At 37.1% G+C, this 27,360-nt stretch overlaps 1 protein-coding gene across 3 annotated transcripts; it reads right to left on the reverse strand.

The window, feature by feature from the left end:
• Positions 1–3,081: 3,081 nt before the first annotated feature.
• On the reverse strand, positions 3,082–27,142 carry LOC125681204 (monocarboxylate transporter 9-like). Of its 3 annotated transcripts, XM_056156186.1 has the most exons (9): positions 27,039–27,142; positions 21,002–21,149; positions 15,631–15,704; positions 15,134–15,407; positions 11,249–11,392; positions 8,097–8,831; positions 5,001–5,270; positions 3,845–3,970; positions 3,082–3,549 (listed from the first exon to the last, which is right to left on the reverse strand). In XM_056156186.1, the coding sequence occupies exons 4-9, from the start codon at positions 15,405–15,407 to the stop codon at positions 3,320–3,322; spliced, it is 1,779 nt and encodes a 592-aa protein (XP_056012161.1). In that variant the 5' UTR covers positions 15,631–15,704; positions 21,002–21,149; positions 27,039–27,142; the 3' UTR covers positions 3,082–3,319. The 3 variants fall into 3 exon arrangements, with proteins under 3 accessions (XP_056012161.1, XP_048777143.2, XP_048777144.1); XM_048921186.2 differs by lacking the exon at positions 27,039–27,142 and having other exon boundaries at positions 21,002–21,155; XM_048921187.1 differs by lacking the exons at positions 15,134–15,407; positions 15,631–15,704; positions 21,002–21,149; positions 27,039–27,142 and adding exons at positions 11,476–11,590; positions 13,837–13,851.
• Between the last annotated feature and the right edge of the window lie 218 nt (positions 27,143–27,360).

Below are 27,360 nucleotides of genomic sequence, written 5' to 3' on the forward strand. Positions count from 1 at the left end.
AAGGAGCACAAAAACAAATTAAACACTCAATTTCATGGCGGTAATTGTTGACGAGAGCGTTTAAAACATGAATTTTAACACTTATTAAATTTCAAAAATAGCAGAAGTTTATTGCTATAAAATCGAAATCTACAACCACCGCTGAGAAAATAAAAAATGTTCTTGTAAGGGGTCATATATATTAAATACGTAAAATAAAATTCATGGGCAACTTTGGCAAAGAAAAGTTATATAAGGTTCAAATGTATCCAAAGCTTGCATTTCAAAACTCTTTTAAGGGATGAAGGAAAACTTTAAAAGTACAATTCATATTTGTAATGATTATTATATACTTTTTTTGTACAAATTGCTGATTGGCAAATTCACTGAAGCAGTGGTGGATCTAAATTACGAGTTGGTAATTTCTGTAATGTTTGTAAAACAGAAAAGTTTCCGCATCTAAATATAGCAACCTGTGTTACACCCCAACCAGTGATGTGAATCCTAGTTTCACCCCATTCCTTTTGTTGGGGTTGATTTAACATGCATTGAATGACAGAAGTGGACAGCCATAGCCTGCGTCCACTTCCCTTCATGTTTTCATCCTGGAAAACGTATAAATGCCGGAACCGGTGACGATTTACACTTCGATCGACGTTTCAACTCAACTATGCCTGAATTTACTTCACAGACAAGTTATTTTCACAACGTTTGCATCTGTCACAAGGAAATTAATACTTACAGTGATACTTACAGAGTAGGGACTAGGAAATTGTTAGAGCTTGTTCCCAATCATTTTAATTAGATCCGATATAAAATACGTTAAAAACAAAATAACACTTACTCTCCGTTAAGGTTTGAATTACGTGTTTATCTGTATTCGCGGCCTGATAGCTTTGATGCTTGCGTCAAGTTGATTTCTTGTATATTGTATAGTGAAGGAACCTGCATTACCGAACCGCTTTAAAATAACTTCAATCTTACTTGTTAGACTGACCTATAATTTTCAGAAGAGTGACACTAAATGTATTCTAACATACGCAATTCCAGGTACACCTGTACATGTAGGTATATGCATCCAACAATGATGAAAGGTAGAAATATTTACATTCCCAGTGTTTGTAACCTCGCCATCTTTACCAATTGAAATGATAGCCATTTCTTCATGAATGTGAACAGTGTGGGTATGAATCTTGATATAGTACGACTGATTTAATGTACGACTGATTTAATGGTTGTAAGTATTCCGACATGAATGTGAACAGTGTGGGTATGAATCTTGATATAGTACGACTGATTTAATGGTTGTGGGTATGAATCTTGATATAGTACGACTGATTTAATGGTTGTAAGTATTCCGTGAACAGTGTGGGTATGAATCTTGATATAGTACGACTGATTTAATGGTTGTGGGTATGAATCTTGATATAGTGCGACTGATTTAATGTACGACTGATTTAATGGTTGTGGGTATGAATCTTGATATAGTACGACTGATTTAATGGTTGTGGGTATGAATCTTGATATAGTACGACTGATTTAATGGTTGTAAGTATTCCGTGAACAGTGTGGGTATGAATCTTGATATAGTACGACTGATTTAATGGTTGTGGGTATGAATCTTGATATAGTGCGACTGATTTAATGTACGACTGATTTAATGGTTGTGGGTATGAATCTTGATATAGTACGACTGATTTAATGGTTGTAAGTATTCCGTGAACAGTGTGGGTATGAATCTTGATATAGTACGACTGATTTAATGTACGACTGATTTAATGGTTGTGGGTATGAATCTTGATATAGTACGACTGATTTCATGTACGACTGATTTAATGGCTGTAAGTATTCCGACAGAAATAAATGTAAAACGTAAATATGAAAACTAAATTTCATTTTTGAAGATAACTCAATACGCAAGAGCTTGTTCTGCGTATGGTCAGTTTTTAAATCGAAGCAGGCTACTGACAAACAAGTTGATGGTGCAGGGATTCCATCAGTCACGTTTACAATCAGCATTTCGCAAATTCTATATTTGTTATAACGATCTCGATTCCCAATACAACCTATTATTGGGTCAAATGCTGTCTGACGTGTTTTATGCCGATTGTTAGGCCGTTCTTGGCACACTGATTTTACCTAGGGATAACCCCGTTTACCTGGTCAAGGTATAGGGCTCACGGCGGGTGTGACCGGTCGACAGGGAATGCTTACTCCTCCTAGGCACCTAATCCCACCTCTGGTATATCCAGGGGTCCGTGTTTGCCCAACTCTCTGTTTTGTATTGCTTATAGGAGTTATGAGATTAACCGCTGTTCGTTATCTTCGCCTTTCATACTTGTTCGTTATCTTCACCTTTCATGCTTATAGGAGTTATGAGATTGATCACTGTTCGTTATCTTCACCTTTCATGCTTACAGGAGTTATGAGATTGATCACTGTTCGTTATCTTCACCTTTCATGCTTGTAGGAGTTATGAGATTGATCACTGTTCGTTATCTTCGCCTTTCATGCTTGTAGGAGTTATGAGATTGATCACTGTTCGTTATCGTCACCTTTCATGCTTGTAGGAGTTATGAGATTGATCACTGTTCGTTATCTTCACCTTTCATGCTTATAGGAGTTATGAGATTGATCACTGTTCGTTATCAACGCTTCACTCCAGCATATTTTTCATGAAGTACTACCACACTTAATGAAGTATGTTCGCGTAATGCGTCGCAGTTCATCTCCTCATGCATTTTCAAAATTGAAATATATTTCTTAATGTATACAATAGATAAATGATAATAAATAAACCGCCTACCTGTTAGTGCGCTCGTTTTGCCAACCTAAAACGTTTAACATAGGCAGTGGCTGTTCCTTAGACAAGCGCGGAGCACGAAAGCTGAAAGTGTCGGGACGAGTATGACCATAAAATGGAGGCCCCGCGTCACTATAGGCGTTAGCACGATAGAGAACCCCCACTGCTACGAACGTAAGTACATTGTGTAGGCTGGTGACGTTTCTACATGATGAATGAGATGTTAAACAACTTATAAATAAATCTAATAAACACCATGTCTACAGACAAAACCGGAGTGCGAGTCTTCATGACAACAATGAAGTTTAATTTCATTTAATGGTAATTTCCACACCATTAACGTAATTTCCACATCATAAACGTATCACTTGATGTCTTTATCTAAATTCTATACTATATGGACATAAAATAAACACTGGTATTACAATTAATTACATCACTATATCATTTATGTCTACAAATAACATTTTCTAAATGTTTAAAAACCGAGGTAAAAAAGAAAAGGATTTCAAATCAGAATGCATGTAACCGATTTATTTAACTGCTGGAATGTTGAGGGTTTTGCTGAGATTTCTCCTTGAGCATGGGTATGTGTTCGGACCCGTCTTCTGCACTTCCGGTTTCTAATTCAACTTCCGTCGTTGTCAGGAGTCCCTCCCACTTTGCAACTCTACGCAGCGGCACACAAATTGCTCCCGCCAAAAACATAGTCACTCCAGCCAGGTAAAAAGTAATATTGTAGGTACCCGTCTGATCAGACAACGAACCTGTAATTGGAGTAAAAATCTTTTTTAATTGTAATCTTCTAAAGGTGTTGTTTTACAATGTGTGCATAATACAGCGCACAGTGCAGAGAAAACAACTGCGTGAATAGCATAGCAGCAATCCATAACATGTTCATTCTAAATACCATTCTGGATACCAAAAATTGCTTGAAGCTTATAAACATTGTTTGGTTTAGCTGTCATATTTTGAATGCATAACTTTCACCATGGTGTATAAGAATATCTATATTAAACAATTATCAATCTATTATAAACAAAAGAGTATCTTATTTCACACCTGCTATAGGTGACCCTATGAAGGATGATAGCCCTTGGCACAACACAACCAGACCGAAGGCGTTGGTCAGTTTCTCTATCCCCATCAACTCCACCATTATGATAGAACGAAGGGAGACAAAGGCCGCTGACAAGAAAAGAAAATTGAGTCAGAAAAAGTAAACAGCCAAATTACTAAAGCAAACATATACACCTCTTTTCGGCACCACACTATATTTACTCCATAAAACTCGTATGTGACAAGATCGTCGTAGTCTTTGGTTATCAGGACCTCTAACAGACTGTTGGAATTCCCATGGAAACGAATTATGCTCCTTTGCTAGCCGACCTGTTCTCATATTCTTATAAAGCAGAATTCATTCAAATAATTCTACGTGAGAAGAAAAAAAAATCTCTTGTTGTGGCCTTTCAACTCGACATTTGAATATATCGACTACCTTTTATCTATTAACAATAATACATTTGTAACTTTCATTCATATGTCGATTTAATATATCCATGTGAACTCGAAATGAAAGACACCACATAGTCGTTCACTTCTGCTTTATACTTAGATATTTTATTTAGAATAGATATTAACGGCAAACTGACAATTCAACGTTATGATAAACAGGATGATTTCGGCTTCTCCGTCATCAACTTCCCATATTTATGTAGCAATATTCCATTATCACCTGCATGGTGTTTATATCTCTCAACTGATTCAATATGCAAGAGCTTGTTCTGTGTATGATCAGTTTTTAAATCGAGGCAGACTTCTGACAAAGTAGATGGTGCAAAGGTTTCAACGGTCTCGTTTAAAGTCAGCAATTTGCAAATTCTATGGTCGTTATAACTATTTAGTTTGCCAATACAACTTATCATTGGGTCAAGTGCTCTCTGACGTGTTTCATACCGATAGACCATTCGTGGCACACTGATTTTGACTACGGATAACTCCGTTCACTTGATCAAGACATAGGGCTCACGGCAGGTGTGATCGGTCGACAGGTGTGCTTGCTCCACCCAGACACCTGATCCCACTTCTGGCATATTCAGGGGTCCGTGTTTGCCCAACTCTCTATTTTGTATTGCTTATAGGAGTTATGAAATTTATCACTGTTCGTTATTTTCACCTTTCATATGATACATGTACCAATATTAAGAAAAACGCAAACCTATAGAGGCCCCGAACACAATACTGTAAATGATTAGAACTATGAAGTTGTCGTAGAAAGGAACAGCAAATGTTGCGGCTCCTCCAATCATCAGAGCAAGGTTGTTGATAACGAGGGAGTCTGCCCATGGCCGGTCCGTGACGTAGCCCACAAACAATCGGCTGAATGTGTTGCTCACTCCAATGACAGAAATCAGTGTGGCTCCCTGGGTTTTATCAAGTTTCAGATCTTTTGCCAAGTCTGGCAAAAAGTTGAATGGAATGAAAAAGCCTGTTGGAATAAATTTAAAAAAAGAAGGTAATAATCATACATTTTGTTCTGCGTATTGCAATTTTTCAATTAACTGGCTGGGTGTAAATACGAAAATTCAATCCAGAAAATTAAAACAATTTACAACATGACAATACACCCAAAGCATACACATGATGCATGTTCCTCCTAGGCAGTGGCAATGACCTTTTATATCGACCTCAAGTAGGCGGATCCAGAAAATGTTCAAAATGGGGGGTGTACCTTTTCCGACCGAGAAAGGGCAGGGGTATAAGAAAAGTGGCAAAAAATGACTTTTTAAAATTAAGATATGCAATGGGGGGTGCAACCTCTGCAACATACCTCTAGATCCGCCACTGCTAAAAACGGATAATTTGTAAGAATGTTTGCTAATCAATGTACACAGTCACAGTAGCTTAATCAGTACAGTGCTCGTTTGCTGATCGTCAGGCTATGAGTTCCATTCCCAGAGACGCTAAACCGTTAATAATGGCAACGGCCGCTCCAAGCGCTTAATAGTGAAAGTTAACTCCAAAGGCCTTTTTTCTGCGGATGAGACCTTAAGGATTTAGTACGTATGATAACCCTCACTGCTATAAGACCTGATTGCCTCTCATGTTTAATTTAACATGTTGACCTATAGCTATTGTCCTGAAAACGTCTAGTAGTTACCTACTGGTCACCAGCAATCTGCTTATGAAACCCGACTCCTGTTAGAAATTAGCCGACTCCTGTTAGAAATTAGCTTGTAAGTTTGATCATGGCATAATCATGTTACTCGCTCCGCGGTGCGAATTAGTTTGACGTTTTGTGTATACCTGTTAACCATTGACTTTTTATAATCATGCTATTTATTCCGTTTATAAAAGCAAAAATCATTCATTCACATTTACGGAATAAATACTATATTTAAGTCCGTAGAGTACATGCTAATTCGCTCCGCGGAGCGAATAACATGATGATGACACCTACTAGGCATGATCGGCCTGTTTATGAATTATGATGACTACCAGTTCACGGGTTCTCTAGTTATTGATCAGGACAACAATCACTGTCTGTTAAAAAGCCCCACGGTGTTCTGATATACCTGTCAAGATCAGACTAGTGCTTGGCTTGTTGTCATTATGTTTTACGGGATCTTACAATTTGCTACACTGTGTACAAACTTTGATGACCATTAGGTTCACTAGTTATTATTGGTCGATCAACAACTGTTGTATACATCGATAGGGTCATCTCTAGTCATCATCGTCAAACAAAGGTTTCTCCTGGTATCAGCTGGATAATATCCCGGCGTTGCGTCAGACCTAATACGTTTATCAGTGTGTATGACTGGTCGATCCCCCTACCTCCGAAGTTTTTATCTACTTGGAAAATGCTTGACAGACAATTTCAGTACCAAATGTAGTTATGCATGAAAGATGAAGATAACGAACAGTGATCAATCTCGTAACATTCAACTTTTCCCAAGATCATTGTTTCGAGATTTTTCACTTCATTTACATGATGCATAAATGACGAGTTCCGCGATTATAGTAGTAGGGGCCTTTCTATACTACTCCTTTGTTTCCTAGCTGACCAGGAGAAGAAAAACGTTTTTTAAACATTTAATGCATTTCACTGTAAGGTCCACATAGACCCACCTTAGATGATTGATTGATGTTTTACGCCGTTTCGGCAATATCTCAGCCATTTTACGGCGGTTAACTAATTGAATGATGTTTGGTTGTGAGTGTTTGAGTTTCCCTGACGGCCCCCAGTGAGTCTACTCTATTTCGAACATCAGGAAAACGATCTTTTGCGTGCCAAGGGGGTTATGATCCTTGTCACGGGAGACCCTTTAACGTCCCATCCGACGGACATAAAAGTTAAAAATATATAAACAGGTAAAAAAAAACCAAAGAAAAAACCCCCAAAAAACCAAACAATTTGTGTATATAAACAGTTGTTTTTATAAAAGTTTTCAAATTTTTCTGTAAAAGTCGCATTCTTGTAAATATTGTATAATAATGATTGTCGATATTTGTATGAAGTTCTTTCATTGATTGTACACTATTAAAAAGTCTATTTCGCATGAGCGTAAAATCACTACCTTCTAAAAGAATGTGACGTATAGTTAATGGACAGTCACACGATATGCATTCAGGCTGAGGTTTACCTGAAAGTAATTTTGGTAGAAAACCCCCACGTTCAATATCATTATATACCTCGCTTCTTTCAAACATGGTCAGGAATAAAGAAATATAATCAATTTTCCCTATATGGTCTATTTATCCCAGCCTTGAAGTTTGAACTTTTAACCCAGGACCATGGATTTCACAATTCATTTACAGATTTCCATATTCAGTATAACTATGCATCGAATTTCCATGCCAGAGTCCTTGTAGTAAAGACTTTTAAATATGACATCAGGTTCAGGAGTCTAAGTCCTTTGAACTGGAATCGCGAAATCCATACTTTTTGTTCCCCTATTCCAAAATATGTTCAACAGCAGTTTGGATGACAACTGGCCACCGAGTTACTGAGATAGCTAGAGATGTTGAAAATGAATGACGACAGATGGGCATAGATAGCAACATTAGTCACTCGAGTGACTCAGGAGACAAATATCTTTGACAATGCCGAATTGACGGACATCAGAAAGTACAAATACGAACAAATGACATATTATAACTCCTCAGTAGCCCAAATCTAATTTAAATTAGATGTTACATCCGCTCGCGTACTCGCATACATAATATGCGAGTACGCGAGCGGATCTAACATCTAATTTTAATTAGATTGCAGTAGCCCGGGAGCATAATGATGCTCTAATGGCATACTTACCGAACATACAGAGAAAACAAGATACACCATAGATGATGAAAGTCGGGCTTTTAAGAAGACTAAAATCGAAGGAAGACGCAAGAGATCCTGCAAGTTTGGAGCATAGGTTTCGATGTTCGTCGACACTCTCGACTTCAGTATCAATTTTCCCGGGTAAACTAGATGATGATCCCCTGCATCTTGCATTACCCTCAACACTGTGCGGAATATGCTTCAGACTTCCACTATAAAAAATATCATTCCTGGATAAAGGTTTTAATATATTGTTGTGTTGATGATGTGGCTTTGTCTCGATGAGAGTAGAAATATCTTGACTCTGCGCAAGTCTTACAACCGTGCTGTGTTTTCCATTGGAAACATGGACAGCTTCCACAGATTTGCACCTGTATACCGGATGCTTTTCACAAAGTTCGAGATCTAAAGCTGAAAATGGTTTCAATTCTTTATCTTTCAAATCTTCTTGTTTGTAACACTTCTTGTCTTCTGTTTTCTTGTTGTTGTACAGCGGCCGGAATGCTTGCGAAAAGACCACCGCGTGGAGTACCACAGCCGACAGAATCCACAATGTCCCCTGCCAAGAGTATCTTTCCAGGAGAAAGGCTGTCAGAGGTGCAAACACAAACCCGCCAATTCCACTTCCGCAGACGGCTATACCAGTGGCAAATGCACGCTTCTTCTCAAAATAGTAGCCCACCATAACGATGGACGGCAGGTATACAAAACCAAAACCGGCACCTGTCCAAGAAGATAAGAAATCAGTAATTCATTGTACAGAGTATATAATAATAAAGTGCACCGCCACGGCACATGATACGCCCGTCACATATTGTTAACAGTATAGATTGTACCCATTGAAACATTTTTTTTTATATCACCTTAATTTAATGTCACAGTGACCTTAAAGTAGGATGCGACACACCTTGTACCTAAGATGCATTAGTTGACCAATTTTGGTGATTCTACATGTAGGTCTAATAGTTTTCAAGTTATGAGCCGGACAAGTTTTTTGCCATATATGGCCATATCTTCTTAATGAAAAGTCACAGTGACCTGGTTTTAATGTGCGACACACCTTCTACCCAAGATGTATCTACAGACAAAGTTTGATGATTGTAGGCCTTGTAGTATTTAAGTTACGGGTCGGACACGAAAAAGCTAACAGACGGACGGACAGACGGATATCTTCTTAATGAAAAGTCACAGTGACCTGGTTTTAATGTGCGACACACCTTCTACCCAAGATGTATCTACAGACAAAGTTTGATGATTCTAGGCCTTGTAGTATTTAAGTTACGGGTCGGACACGAAAAAGCTAACAGACGGACGGACGGACATGAACGCCATACCATAATACGTCCCATCTTAAGACGGGCGTATAATAATACACTATAGGTCAATTGTCCTGTTCTCCATACCGTACAACACACTGGAAATGTTTTCCTATTTTTCCTTATTGATATTTCTAGGATCCGCCACTATGAATTTTATATACATGTACCTTCCCGTTGGGATCCGGGTTAGAATAGGTCCTCAGTACCAACATTTAGTCATGGCACACCTTAAGGTAACAACGACATTCAGAGGCAGTTTTAAAGGGGGGGGGGGGGCAAATTTAAGGTAAATCGTGGCGTCTTGTTCAGAAAAATGTACTAAACGATAAGAGAAGCAATAATTTCTTCCACTCCCGGAGAAATAATTGGCAAAATCTTTTGGTTTTTGGAATTACTTTATTGGGAGAACTCAATTTTTTTGGTTACAAAACCCCTTAAAATTTGCGTCATTTTATTAATTTCACCTTATTAAAATGATAGATGTTTGTTTGTTTTGCTGTTTTCCGCCACACTCAACAATTTCACAGTTATATGGTGGCGCTCAGTTTTTTATTGGTGGAGGAGAGTACCCAGATACAATGTACCTGGGAAAAGACCACCGACCTTCCAAAAGTAAACCGGGAACCTTTCTCCCTTACCGGCGCGAGCGGGATTCGAACCCCCGACGATCAGAGGTGAGAGGCGGTGTGATTTTTGAGCGCGATGCTCTAACCACTCGGCCACGGAGGTCTAAATACTAAACATATTTCAAGTCCTATAAAATCCAGGAGCTTCGCCCCCTGGGCCCCCACCAAGGCTTCGCTCTGGACCCACTGGGGGCTTTAAGGCGGCCCCCAGACCCCCTGCATCATAAAGTGGCGCCCTCCCCGTAACCGCAATTCCTGGATCCGCCCCTGACATTGTTAATTATTATGACGTAGAGACTCTAGATAATGATTGACTATCATCTTTGTCTCTATGTTTCACGTGAACTTAGTTCCTCAGTTTTACTTTCAGATAATTAAGAAAGCAAACTTTCCTTCACAAATAAATGATAACTAAATTAAAGAACTAATTGAAACGACCGTGTTGATTCTTGCTGTTCTGTGTTTAGTTTTTCGTTAACTGTAGTCATTTAAGAGCACATATCACGATCATTAAATCTGCATTGGGGGTCAATGTATTTTAGTGTGAAGCTAAAAGTACATACATGTTGTATTCTTATAAAAGGTTACTGTGAAATGTATTTTCGTGAGGTCAAATTTAAGTTGTATCAGAAACAATAAAAATCGTTCGTAGGGTGTTCATATGGACTATCGGTGTTGTGAGTTGACCATGTCATTAAACAACGAAGAGATCTTCTGACATATCACTGATTTTACAGCACAATTTATAGGTAGTGATTTACAGCACAATTTATATGTAGTGATTTACAGCACAATTTATAGGTAGTGATTTACAGCACAATTTATAGTTACATGTAGTAATTTTACAGTACAATTGGTTTAGTGTTTTACAATACACTTCGTTTAGTGTAATATTACAGTACATTTTATTTCTCACCTTAGATGAAAAGGTACTTAGATATAGAAGGTTATCATGAAAAACGTGTGATCATCAACCACATCACCCACCTGCAGTTTTGTTCTTTACTGAACCATTATACTAACTCTGGAAATTCACGAGGTTTAAATAAACGCCAATGAAATTTACTGCATTTCAGAAATAAATATCTGCCTTTTACAAATAGTAACCCTGCTGTTATATATATATTCTAATGGTTCTGTGAACTACAGGTAAATGGTATTTATAACTCAGAATTTCTTGTTCTTTATTTCTTACCTCCAACAAATCCATACAAGAAAATCATGACATCTAAATTCGGGGAAAAGGAACACAAGAAAAAGCCCAGAAAGGACATGATCCCTCCAACAATGGCCACCCGCCGACAGCCGAACCGGTTGCAAAAAGCTGCCACGATGGGACCTGGTGATGCAAACATATATTATCAACCAATGCCACTTTTGAGAAAAACGTTACACAAGATAATACATGTATATTATTACTACCGTGACTTGATCCAAGGACTCAGGAAGAGCGTATCATCGGATCCAATAAGAGCCGAATCAGAGTTTTATCCGCGCCGGTCATTAAGATGTAGCAACTCTTCGAATCAAGTTTTGCCTATTGATAAATTTATCATATACTCTCTTACAAATGTTTAAATACATATCGGGATGGTAATAACTTAATTATTGATTACCAAAAACACAAAATATGCTGAAATTGATTTTTTGTCCACACAGTCTTTTCGATCAAGCATTATGACGTCATCAATATCAGAAAATACTGATCCAGAAAATCACAGTGATGATCCGGAAAGTCGGATATCAGCAATATCGACACATAGAAAAACATTGGGCATTTAATTGAATAATAAAGTACCATTTATATATAAATTTCGGTATAGGTGAATAGGGCAGTAATGGATCAGATATTCCCGCCTTTCATATTAGGGGACTGATCTGTTGAGGAAAAGATGTCTTCAACATTCAATGATCTATCTGAGCCCTTCATTCTATATGTACAATGAAAGGTGAAGATAACGAACAGTGGTCAATCTCATAACTCCTGTAAGCAATACAAAATAGATAGTTGGACAAACACGAACCCCTGGACACACCAGAGGTGGGATCAGGTGCCTAGGAGGAGTAAGCATCCCCTGTCGACCGGTCACACCCGCCGTGAACCCTATATCCTGATCAGGTAAACGGAGTTATCCGTAGTCAAATCCGTGTGCCAAAAACGGCCTAACAATCGGTATGAAACATGTCAGACAGCATTTGACCCAATGATAGGTTGTATTGGCAAACTAGATCGTTATAACGACCATATAATTTGCAAAATGCGAAATACACATTCGAAATGAATAAAAACAATATATGAATACGCACTTAAACGGTCCATCAAATACTGTTTATCGGAATTACCAACTATACGTCTCTTTTAACAGATGGGAATTTCGACAAAAATGAAAACAGGTTGTAATTATAAGAATAAATTTCAGTTTTATATACATGAATGTAGGGCCTGTGAAGATTCACCGCGGCCTACGTTTCGTGATGGCGATAACTTCAATGAGTATATCGTGAGGCGTTACAGTTCATACTCTCGTGTGTTTTCAGAAACATTTATTCCTTAGATGAATACATGTAGGACTTCTGTAGCATTTCCGCAGAAATAAACATTCATCTGCATATGGTGTTTACATCTCTCAACTGATTCGATACGCAAGAGTTTGTTCTGCGTGTGGTCAATTTTAGATCGAGGCAGGCTAATGACAAACAAGATGATAATACAGGGGTTCAACAGTCTCGTTTAATGTCAGCATTCCACAAATTATATGTTCGTTATAACGATCTAGTTTGCCATTACAATCTATCATTGGGTCAAATGCTGTCTGACTGTTTCATTCCGATTGTTAGGCCGTTCTTGGCACACGGATTTTGACTACGGTTAACTCCCTTTACCTCATCTGGATATAGGGCTCACGGTGGATGTGAAAGGTTGACAGGGGATAATTACTCCTCCTAGGCACCTAATCCTATCTCTGGTTAGTCCGAAATATCTGACGTTTTTTAATGATTTTAATGACCGTGCCAGGAAAACGTCAGAACCGGTGCCATTACGTAAACTGGAAATTCGCCGCCTCCAGTTGGAGGCGACATTCTCGGGCCGATTTCAAATACTTTGGAATCGAATTCAATGTTAAAATCATAATTAATCAATACAACGATGCTTCTTGTACTTACTAATATCGATCAAAAGAATATATCACCTCAGAATTCGATAACAGAAGCAGACAATTGCAGTCAACTGAATTTTCGTTGTCATTGAGCGTGACTTAAAACAAAGCTCGACAGTTTGTTAAAATGTTTTCATAAGGCTATTTATGTTATGAAAGAACCCATAAAAGCGATATTAGTAAGTACAAAAAGGATCGTTTCATTGATTAATTATGAGTTTAACATTGAATTTGGATCGCAAGTATTTAAAATCGGCCCGAGAATGCCGCCTCCAACTGGAGGCGGCGAATTTCCAGTTAACGTAATGGCGCCGGTTCTGACGTTTTCCTGACACGGTAAATATTAAAATCATAAAAAAGCCAGGAAAACGTAAGATGTTTCGGACTAATCTCTGGTGTGTTCAGGGATCCGCGTTTACCCAATTCTCTATTTTGTATTGCTTATATGAATTATGAGATCGACTACTGTTCGTTATCTTCCCCTTTCATGAGATTGATCACTGTTTATATAAGGGAGGTAACTTTATTTTTATCAACTCTATCAATCTTATGATCAATCAGTCTGAAATTTAAAGACGTAGATTAATGTCAAGGGATTCCTGAATTCCGTCTCTCATTTCTTTACCTTGCAATGAAAACATCGTTTGTCACGGTATTTATGACAAAATTAATCCCTTCCCTGCTCTTGCGCATGTCCGCAGAAGCTTTGAGACTTCTTACTTGTGACGAAAAGTAAATGAATACAAATGATATCACTAAAATATGATTTCCAAAAAGTTCAATGACGTCATTTCGTGTATTTTCTGAAGAGGTCTTAGATTTACTTGTGTTTTTCCGTACAGGTACTAACGCATCTGGGACTGCTTGTATTTACTTCTCCGCACATCTCCTGAATTAGTATTTAATGTTAAAATGGGCCCTGAGATCTAGTCATAGAGTTCACTGTTGTTTGGATGCATTGTAATACATGTAATCCACGTCTGCTTCGTACTTAGATATTGTATTGAACATAAAAGGCAAACAGGCAACTCAGTTTTATGACAAACGGGATGACTTCGGCTTCTACACCGTCAACGTCTCATATTTGTGTAGCAATATTCCAGTATCACCTACATGTGATGTTAATGTCTCTCAACTGATTCGATACAGAAGAGCTTGTTCTGTGTATGATCAGTTTTTAAATCGAGGTAGGCTACTGACAAACAAGTTGATGCTACAGGTGTTTCAACAGCCTCGATTAATATCAGCATTTCGCAAATTCTATGGTCGGTGTAAAGATCCAGTTTGCCAATACAACCTATCATTGGGACATATGCTGTATGACGTGTTTCATACCAATTGTTAGGCTGTTCTTTACACACTGATTTTGATTACAGATAACTCTATTTACCTAATTAAGATATAGGTCTCACGGCTGGTGTGACCGGGGTACAACGGATGCCTACTCCTCCTAGACACCTGATCCCACCTTCGAAGTGTCAAGGGATCCGTGTTTGTCCAACTCCTAATTTTGTATTCCGTGTAGGAGTTATAAAATTGATAACTGTTCGTTATCTTCACCTTTTCAGATACAGGAATTGTACGCGATATCTGGAATTGTACGCGATATCTGGAAACAAAATTATCTCAAAATTTCCAAAATGAACATATTTAATACCAATTGATAGCAAATCTTCTCAAGGTTCATTTCATTATCGTTATTTGCTTGTTTATATTATATGGTTACAGCTATATTAGTTGATTAGTACGGTGACCCTAGAACTACACTGTACATGTACGACCTTGTGCATGTTGTTGACTATCGTGGTCATTTAAATACGTAATCTTTGCAAAGGCAGTACATTTCATGTCAGCGCATATTTTTATACAAGGAATATCACAGTACAAATCAAGCATCGAAACCACATCAATGTTATCCATACCTAGAGAAAGATAGGCCCCATTCAACACAGATCCTAGCAGAGATGTTTTGCCTTTACTCTCTCCAAAATAATCGAGGAATTCCGAAAATAAAAGTCCGAAAGTAAAGCATACTCCATCGACAAGGAAACTAGTCATGAAAGAGGAAAATGTCACCACCCAGCCCCATCCGCCATCCGGGGGTGCTGGGGGTGTATCTTCAGGAGAAGGCTCATTTTCCCCGGTAGCACTTCCACTCTTAGGGCTGGCTGTATCACCGATTTCCTTGTTCACCATCTGTAATCAGAAAGACAACATCACTACGGACAACTCATCGAAATGCAATTTGTATTATCAAGTCGCTACCTTATCTATTGTTTGGAATGAAATATCGCCGGCAGTTCATATGTAGTTTCTATTTAAAAAGCAATAAAAGTACACAGCACGATACATACAGTGTTTTAAGGTAAGATACAATGTAATCTACCTGGTCAATTTCAAAGTAGGAGATATAAATTACCTTAGACGTTTCCTACTCGGCGCTTTGCATGTGCACTATGGGACTGTTTTCATCTTTTACACTGCTGATATCCCCTAAAACACAAGAGCAAAACTGATTAATTCATGTTCATATGCCTGTCATTGTTTCTTTGTGTGTGTGTGTATTGAATAAAATTTCAGCATATATATATATATATATATATATATATATATATATATATATATATTCTGTGCTTTAGATTGAATATTTCTTCATTTTGGTCGCTTCCCGTGGGGATCCGGTTTAGAATAGGTCCTCAGTACCCCCTTGCTTGTCGTAAGAGGCGACTAAATGGGACGGTCCTTCGGATGAAACCACAAAAACAGAGGTCCCGTGTCACAGCAGGTGTGGCACGATAAAGATTCCTTCCTGCTCAATACCGAGCATAGGCCTAAATTTTGCATTCCTTCACCGGCAGTGGTGATGACTCCATATGGGTGAAATATTCTCGAAAGGGACGTTAAATAATATTCAATCATTTTGGGCATTTACATGTACATTTATTTAAGAGTTTATTGCTCTTTCCGTGCTTTATATAACAATAATTCAAATGCAATACATTTATGTATCATGCATGGTCCTCTTAAATGTTCCCATGGGATTCGGATTAGAATAGGTCCTCAGTACCCCTTGCTTGTCGTAAGAGGCGACGACTAAATGGGGGCGATCCTACGGATGTGACCGTGAAACCCGAGACCCTATGTCACAGCAGGTGTGGCACGAGAAAGATCCCTCCCTGCTCAAAGGTCATAAGCGCCGAGCATAGGCCTATATTTTGCTATCCTTCACCGGCAATGGTAACTTTTCCATATGAATGAAAAATTCTCGAGTGGGACGTTAAACAATATACAATCAATCAATTTATAATATCTACGACGCTACACGGTCCGTGCTATACAGAGAGAGAAATCTTAAATGAAAGGCGGATATAATTATCAGTGATCAATCTCATAACTCCTATAAGCAATACAAAATAGAGAGTTGGGCAAACACGGGCCCCTGGATATTCAGATGTACCAGAGGTGGGATCAGGTGCCTAGGAGGAGTAAGCATCCTCTGTTGACGGGTCACACCCGCCGTGAGCCCTATATCCTGATCAGGTAAACGGAGTTTTGTGTAATCGTATAGAATGATTACAAGACTATTAAACGTCACCAGTATATCTGATAAAAACACACACGCCGGTGAAGAGAGTTCGTACCATCATCGAATCGGGATGAGGACAGATTTGGTTCTTCAAAATTAATAAAAATTAGAGAGAAAAATACAAAACAACGTAATTGTAATAATTCCAGTACGACTGTGTGTGTGTGTGTGTGTGTTTTAGCAGTGAACTTGTAAAAACACTGGACCTAATAGTATGCAATATTGACAAGCAGTACAAGCTGTAACTGACCGTAAATCAAATAAAAAATAAAAGATGAAATACAATAACATTTGCGATTGAATAAATATAATCTCATTGAATCAGAGTAGATTTAAAGTTGTAAACCCATCGAATCAGCAAAAAATGTATCATGAATTATTGTCTTCCTGATCGTATTCGTAACTCGGAAGTCACCAGTTCGGGAAAATGCGCACAGAGCAAGCATCAGATTTTTAAATAGTTTGTCCAATATGCCAATTTTAGAGAAAATTCACTATCAAAATTTTGTTTGAGTATTTATTTGCGTGATTATTACTTTTTTTTTTTTTTTACCCTTATAGTTTGTTAAAGATCATCCATGACACGATGTACTATTTCAAAACAAACGAAATGTGTAATTACTCACGTCAGCTTTCATCTCCATGACCTTGATTTGAACAGCCCGATTATGTTCGATAATCCTCGGTTCCCGTGTCCGAGTATACGACGATTACGGTCGAGGTCAATACGTTTTAACACGAAACACTTATAATAGGTACAAACTGTTTGCTCTCAAGCAAAAATAGGACTGTTCGCAAGCAATATTTCCTTGTTTTATTTGCTAAATTTTTCATCAGATCTTGGGGACTGTGTTAGTTATACCGATAGGTGTTAATTGCTGCATATATTTGGGTATTTGAATAATTTCCACAGTTACAATTGGATTGGTATTACTTTATTTTGTTATCTTTTTTTTTTTTTGCAAACGTAAATAGGGAGAAAACCTACAATATGAATTTCAATCGATTCATGCATCTAAGTCTTAACGTTTTAATTTTGACTATATTGATTACAGGTCCAATAATTTCATGCATTTGGAAATTAACGATGCGAAATTGATTTCAACCTGCATCAAAGAGCTCTGGGAAAACATTCTCATGTATTTATACATGTACAATGTACTTCATTATATATATATATATATATATATATATATATATATATATATATATCCAAATTGTGTTTTTTAAACGCCTGAGGATTATAAAATGAAAGCGCTTGCGTTAAATTTTAACTTTGTGTACTGTTTATTCTATTTCTTTTAATATATATATATATATATATATATATATATATATATATATATATACAAAGCACTAAAATGACCAACGACACGAACAGCCAGATTGTCAAAATTTCGGGACGACCCGTCCCTTCTTCAGGACAAACGAAAAGAATTACATAATGACAATGTGGCCAATATCAACAGAGAATAATGACAAAACTACACATAAATACATCTAGCACTACAGCTACACTAATCTACAAACGTATTACAACGCAGACTACGTTAATTTTGACTATGTTGATTACTGTGTTGTAAATACGTTTGTAGATTAGTATCCATGTTGTGGATCCGACACTTTGAGGTACTGGGTGTTGTTGGAACTTTAGTGCTTATATATATCGAGCACTCTAGAAGATTATATCGGAGATTTATCCCACTATATATATATATATATATATATATATATATATATATATCAAGTTCTCAATCGGCGTTGTCATATTTTCAAGTCTTGACTCTCCATTTAACTCCGTGAAAAACGAAAAACCTGACGATTTCATTATGTAGACGCCCTGGGGTTTTTTTTTTTATAGTAAGGGGATGTAAAAAGAAATTGCCCAATTATTGATGGTTTATTTAAGCCTTATTCACATCTACAATATTGCTAGAATTGTACGTTTAAAATTTGTATCATTTTTTATTATATACTTTCAATTTCATCTCTTCTTTTTTCTTTAAAAGTTTGCGGGCATATATCACACGATATATGCCCGGAAACATTCCGGCCCGCAAACATTACGTCACAATCAATACACAAGCAAATTACTACGTCGTTAATTTTCAAATTTTTCGTATTTTTCATCTTTTACTCAGTTAAAACAATAAAGAAATTGTAAAAAATAAATTATTGTTAGTTTCTAAATGAAATTGAAAGTATATAATAAAAAGGTTATAGACTTTGTTTGGGAAATATGACGACCTCGTTTTTTGTCACGAACGGACCTCGCAAGCTCGGTCCGTCTGCGCGCCAAAAAACTCGGTCGTCATATTTTCCCATACAAAGTCTATAACCTATAAGTATCGAATCTTTAATATGAACTATCTTTAATTGCCCTTGGAGTTTTGAGATGCTTAAAGACACGTGCGACATGCATCTCATGGACAGATAGACTGACCTTTATCTAAGAGTGGTCAAATAGACTGGGTATCATATTATCTTGGAAATGTCACTTTTGTGTATTTAGTAGCTGCAGGTGTGATAATTTGTTTACGTAGCTTAACCTTTCAAACTTTGTGTCATATTTGTTTAAACAACAATCCGAATAAGTACCGAAACCTGGAGGGACCAGACGCCAAAAGGTGAGGCTATTGTGTCACACGTAATATCTCTGAATACTAAATCCGTAAAGTGCATCCTTATTTCAACATTGTCATTACACATGTATTTTTTCTAATTCAGGAAATTTAAGATTAAATTGTAATAGAAATAGAAATATTTAGCTTTACATGTGGCCTATTGTAAAATTTCCAATCTCTCAATCAGAAATTCTAGAACTGGTCCACATATTCTGGAAAATATTTCTATATACATGCACATTTATTGTTGTCAGAAATGTCTTAAGTCACAATAGAGAATTTGGGGCACGTGTGACAAATTGTCCCCCTCCCTGTATTTAGTGTCCTCTAATCAGGATCTCAAGCCACTAAAGCACAGATAAATTCACTATCATATAAATATATGTAGCTACTTTCGCCCCTGCCCCGGATTGAACTCAAGACCTTCGGAACCAAATTTTTTTAGCAGAACGCTAGACCGCTCCACCATCTAGGCAAGTCGATATAAAACTTGCTTTCGATGACGATGGAATCTTCTTCACGCTGTCACGCGTTACACAATCATTGAGTTTATCACATGAAATACACACTTCATTTGAAATATTCTATGTAGCATATATATGTATCGTTTTGGAATAAATGTGAAATCTTCGACTGAATGTTTTCGATATTTTATTTATACATGTACCAAGGACTTCTCCTATTCTAAAATACATATTTAATTGATGTATATAAGTACCTGTGAACTGTATAATGTGCAAGTAAATTATCCATATTGCTTTTGCGGTGAATGTACTCTTTTAAAACTGTGAAAAATATATGATAGTGAATATGAAATAATCTGCGATACCGACTTGGTTAAAAGGATATCTGATTTGAAATTAGCGTACAGCAGAACAGTACACACAGCGTTATATAAATGCCTCTGAACAATTGTCATAACAGCCCTTATTTGTACACTACCTATTTTTCTTTGTCCATCCGCGAAACTAACATTTATTCGAGTTTCCTGGAAAATGGGAATTGCAATTAAAACCCCTGAAATAATTTTCATACGAATTAACTTGACTGAACCGGATTGAAATTTTAACCCAGAAGATAATTGTCATGCGAATTAACTTTGGTGATAAACACGTGTACATGTAACTTAAAACGAAGGTCCTGGTCTCGGGGTCGTTGTACTGTGACTAAGAGAACGATCCTTGAAATATTTATAAACTAAACAAAATTTGTTATGGTAGATGTGTCAGCTGAGTGTCACGAAGTCTTAATTTTCAATATTACGTGAGATAGGGAAGAAGGGCATCCAGCATAGCGGGCTAACATTAACTATCGCAAATTAAAAATCAATATCGCCCCCAAAAGAACCGCACGAGTTCTTGTAATCAGCTTGTGTGTACAGCCTTTTGGATGCACGGTCACTTTGTTTATACACCGCAGTTAACAACGTGACCCACGATTCAACAAATTGATGCAACGTCTTGCACACTGCAAATGCATGGTGTGAGAAAATAAGAAATCCAGAATTATGATTTTAAGAAGATCTGATAAAAACTTCCTGTTTTTCATAATTATATCTACATACTAATGAAACATCTTACCGATAATGTCAGAGACGAGCTGATCGCATGCGGTGAAATCTGTACGGAAGATGAAAACAGCTGATCAAATAAATAATGCGCCCCTCGAACCGGAAGAACTTGCAGGTCATAAATCGATCACGCATAAGAAGACACAGAAGGCGTGGATCTAAATATTTGTTAAAAACAATTTTATTCGCATTTAATTCCAATTTGTTACTGGTAAAACTGTTATGATCTGGATTCTTATAGAACACAAGTACAGTGTAGTCCAAAAGTGTATAAAGAATAACAAGACAGCAGGGAACGGGGACCCAGGAAAGTTACCTATACTGAACTCTTCACACGGGCTCCAATCGAGCTACAACCAAACGTTATAAAAGAAAATCCTATGATTGACATCCGGTGGTGCAGTAGACCCCCCCTCCACCGTTAGATTAAGTTGCGTCGGGGGTAAGTTGACCCGTGCTAATTAAATTTGGCGTTAAATCGAAAAACTAAGAATGGAATGCTCTGGGCGATTTGATTTCCTATTTTCATAGTAAGTAATACACTCTGATGGCTCGATTGACACTTGAATTTGTTTTAACACGAGATTCGATAGTGAGTTTTTACCAATGAAACTGAACTTTTGAACCAAAAAAAAATAAAAAAAAATTAGCCTAATCTATTCTATGTAAAATTGCATGTAACGTACTTGATACCGCCTTTTGTTAAGTATGACAGGAATTGCCACTTCCTTTTTAAGTTTGATATGAATAAAATGATTGTGTATGAGATCGCCCGTTTGCACAGAAGATTTTGGGTTCTGCAGTAGATCGACCATATCAAAACAATGAGAGAAATGTGATACACTTATATTCTACTGGATGTTGAAAACATTTCTATCAGATTTGTCTCGTTGAAAATTTACATTTATAAAATTTTACTATGATATGATTTATGGACTGTTAGTCCCCGAGGGTCTCTACAGCCCAGTAGCTAAGTACTTCGTTACTAGCTTGAAAATACGGATGTATATTTAATTGCTGTTATAAAATTTAGAAATTCATTTCAAAATTAAGGATTATCTCCCTCATGCATAGCTTTTATCCTTGGACGAATTTGGCTCCACTTGTTTGGCACGCTGTTTTTGGCTATATTTAGATCTAAAACTTCATAGTTATTTCGGATTTCAAACATTTCGGTTGAGCATCACTGAAGAGACATTATTTGTCGAAATGCGCATCTGGTGCATCAAAATTGGTACCGTATAAGTTTTACAATATAGCAATGGGTGTTTTAATATGCGCGTTTTATCAATATAAAGCCATTGAGATTTTTTTAACCATGGAGGGCACGGTGAACAGCAGATATTCATAATTAAGGTAACTTGATACGCATGTTGGTGTTGTGAAGGTGTGTTTATGTGATGAATAAGGTCGAATTTCCAGTGTTTAAGTTTCATTTTAACTTTAGAAAAAGGTTAAAGTTTTTATTACTTTTATAGATGACAAGTTTTACACGGGGTACCTGAATACGCCGCTTCGTGTCACGTCATTCTTATTTTATATTTAAGACGATTAATATATTAAAGGGACTGTACTGTGTATTAAATGTGTTTAAAAGATTTCACATAAAATTAAGGTTATACATTATCACAGAAGCTCATTTTAGAGAGTTCATTATTTGTTTTGTAAACAAAGATTGCGGTATGTTATCGTTTACGAAATTTTCAAATGAAATGGATATCGATCTGAGTTTATTATATCTTTCATATTTCAAGCATTTTTTGGGTAAATTGTGTCATCTAAAAGTTAAAATTTGTGACTACACAAAATTAAGATGCTTTATATTACAAAATTAATATGCTTAATTTATATTACAAAATCAATATTTCAATGGTTTGTTTGTGTACATAAAAAAAAAACTCGAGTCCTTGTTTACATAATACAGATTTAAGGCTGAAATATTGCTTTCATGCTTGAATTCAGAGAGTCAAAATATTGGCTGTCAACATTCAATGAGTTATATTTTTAATGTTTAACATCAAAAACAATTTTTTTTTTCAAAAATCGTGAACGATTTTAATTATTAAAAGTGAAATACTAAATTGGGGGGGGGGGGGGGGGGGATCATGAATCAGTCCTTTCTTTTAACAACAAAAAAAAAACAAAAAACTACGAAAACTACATAAAAAAGATATGGTTATCGAAAACGAACGTGACTATTTACACAAGGCAGACATCTGTAAATAATATATGCTTCATGAAAGGTATTCATATATGTGTATAACTTCATTTCGATCTTTTTAGAAAATATGTATCATTTTATCATTTAATGAAAAGGTGAAGAAAATGAACAGTGATCAATCTCGTAACTCCTATAAGGAATACGAAATAAAGAGTTGAGATATACAGTATGTACTAGAGGTGGGCTGATATATATTTAACTAATAACGGCGAATCTGATCGGCCGGAAAATTCGATAATAATATTGATTGATTGAATACTGTTTAACGTCCCTCTCGAGAATATTTCACTCATATGGAGACATTGCCGGTGAAGGGCTGCAAAATTTAGGCATATGCTCGGCGCTTATGGCCATAGATAGAGCAGGGAGGTATCTTTATCGTGCCATACCTGCTGTGACACGGGACCTCAATTTTTGCGGTCTCATCGCCTCTTACGACAAGCACGGGAATACTGAGGACCAATTCTAACCCGGATCCCCACGGGATTCGATAATAATAAGAAAATATAATAAAGTGAAGACAAATTGTGTAAAAATAATAATAAAACCCCCAAAGGTCCATTAGCCTCTTTTCCCCTGAAATCCCTGTGCTAATTTCAACTTTTCTGGTCAAGTGGTTCTTCAGGAGAAAATGACCGCATCCTATTTTTGCCATTTCTTAATTACCTCCTCTTTCAAATTGGTCCATGTATGTTCCATTATTTGAAAACAAATTTGAATCCCCTTTACCCAAAGATACATTATATCAAGTTTAATTGCAGTTGGACCAGAGGTTCTGAAGAAATCGAAACTATTATAAAAGTCTACGGACAGACAGACACCGAACGAAAGCTAGCTTGAGCCTTCAGCTCAGGCGAGCGAGTTTTAAAAAAAGTATTTAGAAGAATTTTCCCTATAATTTCCAAACAAAGTTGTGTTTTGCATTCTGACATATGGTAAAATTATAGTCATGCAATTTTACACACTTCCTATTTTAATTTCTGGGCATATAGTAAGCGATCAATCATGCTTATGAAATTGGTTTACAACTAACATAAAAATATGAATGAACATAATTTGTTATAAAACTAACATTATACTGAACAGGTCATTGCGACCGAATCATGCATCTCTACATGTATCCCACTATCAGTTATGCTAAGTTCTCCTCAAATTACGACAGTGATTGAGAAGCTAATCATAAGTCAGATTTATTCCACGTGGGTTTGTTTGACAAAACATAACGATTCGTCAATTATTCAGCACATGACATTAATGGAAAGGATGTTACAATGTATATGATAAAGGAATGAAAAGGTGAAGATAACAGTGATCAAACTCCTATAAAGAATACAAGATAGAAAGTTGGGCAAACACGGACCTCTGTATATGCCAGAGGTGCAATCAGGAGCCTAGGAGGAGTAAGCACCCCCTGTCGACCGGTCACACTCGCCGTATATAATACGTATATATATGACTTCGTTTGGTTTTGATAAGTACATGTACAAATATAATGTTCGTTCAAAAAGGAACTCATAATTTTTATGATACTTAGAAATACTTACCCTTCCCTATATAACCCTATACACATTTCCCTCTCGTTTTGGACTTAACTGAGAAATCACGGGGAATCAATTACATTCCGTATGATAGATTGTATTCATTTTACTTATGAAAACATCAATTTGATTTTCATCATTCTTTAAAAAGAAAATTGTAGCAAGTATTGTTAAAACACATTAAAAATGACAAAATTGTATATTTTTCACAATTTCTAGATTGGTCGCAGTAGCTCAGTGGTAGAGCATTCGCTTCGTAACCAGAAGGTCGTGAGTTAGAGCCCCGCTCGTGTCATGGTCGCGTAAAACCTAATACGTTAAAATAGGTAGTGATTGCTCCTTCGCCAAACGCTCGGCATTTATAAGTGAGAATCACGGGTCTTTCGGATAAGACCTTAAAAACGTTTTTTAACAACGCGGCAGGCGTTGGCACGTTAAAGAACCCTCACAGCTACGACCCTATGCGCTAAGCATAGGTCTAAATTTGTGGTACCTCACCAGGGTCACCTACAGCTGGTGACATCTCAATATGAGTGAAAATATTTCAAATGGACGTAAACTAAACAAACAAACACAATATCTACTTTCTGTTGAATTATTTCGTCTCTCGGAATTTTTATAGCAGTCGCACATTTTCTGGCAAGCGGGAAAACAATGTCATTTCCCGAGTTTGCCGCAAATACCTGGTAACGTGTGTTTTGTAATATATTTTCGTGACTCTATTTTGACCCCTAAAGTGTGTTCGAGACTGCAGGACCCGTTGTTGTGCTGCGTTGTTAGATTCGCGAATGATGAGAACATCATGTGCTTACAAAAGTGTTCTTGTTCTTCGACCACACTACCTAAAGAGGTGGTCTGAGTTTTTGCACCTCTAACCCGTTCTCGTAATGCGTACTGGGCGTTCAGGATCGGTCTTGTAATGCGTACTGGGCGTTCAGGATCGGTCTCGTAATGCGTACTGGGCGTTCAGGACCAGTCTCGTAATGCGTACTGGGCGTTCAGGATCGGTCTCGAATGCAAATGGTTACGTGTACTAGCTCATTATTCTGTTTCCGAATTGGGGAACCATAGTCATATAGCGAGTTGCATACCCTTTGTTTAAGTACGGTAAATACCGTTCCGTTTAGAGTACCACAAAACGAGCTAAAAGGACCTAGAAGGTTAATTAAAGCAATATCAATAGGCACTTCCGCTTAAAAATTCACAAACGTCTCAGTGAGCGTCAAAACTACGAAATCATAGGATAAGAAATTTTCCAGGGCATCATATTCTTGTTTTTGATTGAAAGCCAAATCTAATTTGCACAGGTCAATCTACCTTCGACGCAACTGAACCTGCATAACCGGATATCGAATTTTCTTTCACAACTTTCGGTTCATCTTCGCTAGCCAAGTGTTTACGATCCACTCCGCTTCTCTACAAACCCTCGGCGGATTTAGTGCGATTTTCGTAGCCTCAACTTTCAGCATATGATTGGACACAGGGAAAGTCCACTGCTCAATCAGAGAACGTGTTACATTAGATCACGTGCAAAGCAAAGGAATTTAAATACCTACAACTGTCACTCGGCCGTGTATCAAATACATATTCAAACCAATGATGCCACGTTGCGCGCGCAGTTCATACTCGTATCTGCGTAAAGAAGTGCATTTTATTTACTACAGTACTGTACCATAAGTTTAATATCAAACATCTCTTGTAATTCGTTGTTTTATGCTCTATCTATCCCAGCTTTAGACAGTTGCCGCAGAGCTATTTTCCTGAATTTGGAATTCACCTCACACGCGTGGGGTTAGTTTTAGACGTAGACTCAACCACTACATATATTTCATGGGTTCACCACATGTTTATTTTCTAAATAATATTCTCACTGATTTTCTTTTAAAGTATGCAATTAAGAAATAGTTAAATTTATTATTGATACTTTGCATACCACATTGCGTTACTCTCTAAGCGCAGCCATTTCTAAACAACTTTTGAACAGTAGCTGAAACACGCATTTTCATTGGATAAGCATGATGTAATCAAAACAGGGTTGTTTTCTCCATCCGCTAGAGGGCGCCACTCAACGCTACGAAAATTGCACTAAATCTACCAAGGGTTTGTAGAAAAGTGGAGCGATCGTAACGCTAGCGAAGATGCTTTCTGTTGTGTAGTAGCTCGACTGGTGCCCGTGATTCAGGTTGTACGCTAATTTTCGAAAACATATAGTAGAAATTATTTCATTTCTTTATTGGAGCATATCTGTCATTCTCTTCAATATAGCTAGAATAGAGAAATATAGTTACCTGCTAGCCAGCTGATTGCTTGGATAAGCCCCAGGAACACATTAGTTTTGTTTGGAGTGAGAAAGACGACACACGTCATTGGAGACAGATATAAGAGACGATATATTTGTAATGTGACCGTTCTTATCTTTCCTGCCCCATTGATTGAAATCGTCCCTAGTTTTACCTCTGCATACGTATACTTTTATTTAACACAACTTAACGACACTTGCTACAAACCAACTTTTTTCAAAACCGACGGAAATGGAAACTAAATTTATTTTTTAAAAGTAAAATCAATACAATTTTCCACATGAAATGTAATTTATTGATATGATTTTTC

Source organism: Ostrea edulis, chromosome 2 (assembly GCF_947568905.1).
Source record: "Ostrea edulis chromosome 2, xbOstEdul1.1, whole genome shotgun sequence".
Taxonomy (NCBI): Eukaryota; Metazoa; Mollusca; class Bivalvia; order Ostreida; family Ostreidae; genus Ostrea; species Ostrea edulis.

Coding starts and splice junctions, on each gene's coding strand:
- LOC125681204 (XM_056156186.1), bottom strand. CDS start 15,407: ATGGTGAACAAGGAAATCGGTGATACAGCCAGCCCTAAGAGTGGAAGT. Junction 8,832..11,248: donor CTTGTATGGATTTGTTGGAG/GTAAGAAATAAA, acceptor CTTCTTGGACAG/GTGCCGGTTTTGGTTTTGTA. Junction 3,550..3,844: donor CATAGGGTCACCTATAGCAG/GTGTGAAATAAG, acceptor CTCCAATTACAG/GTTCGTTGTCTGATCAGACG.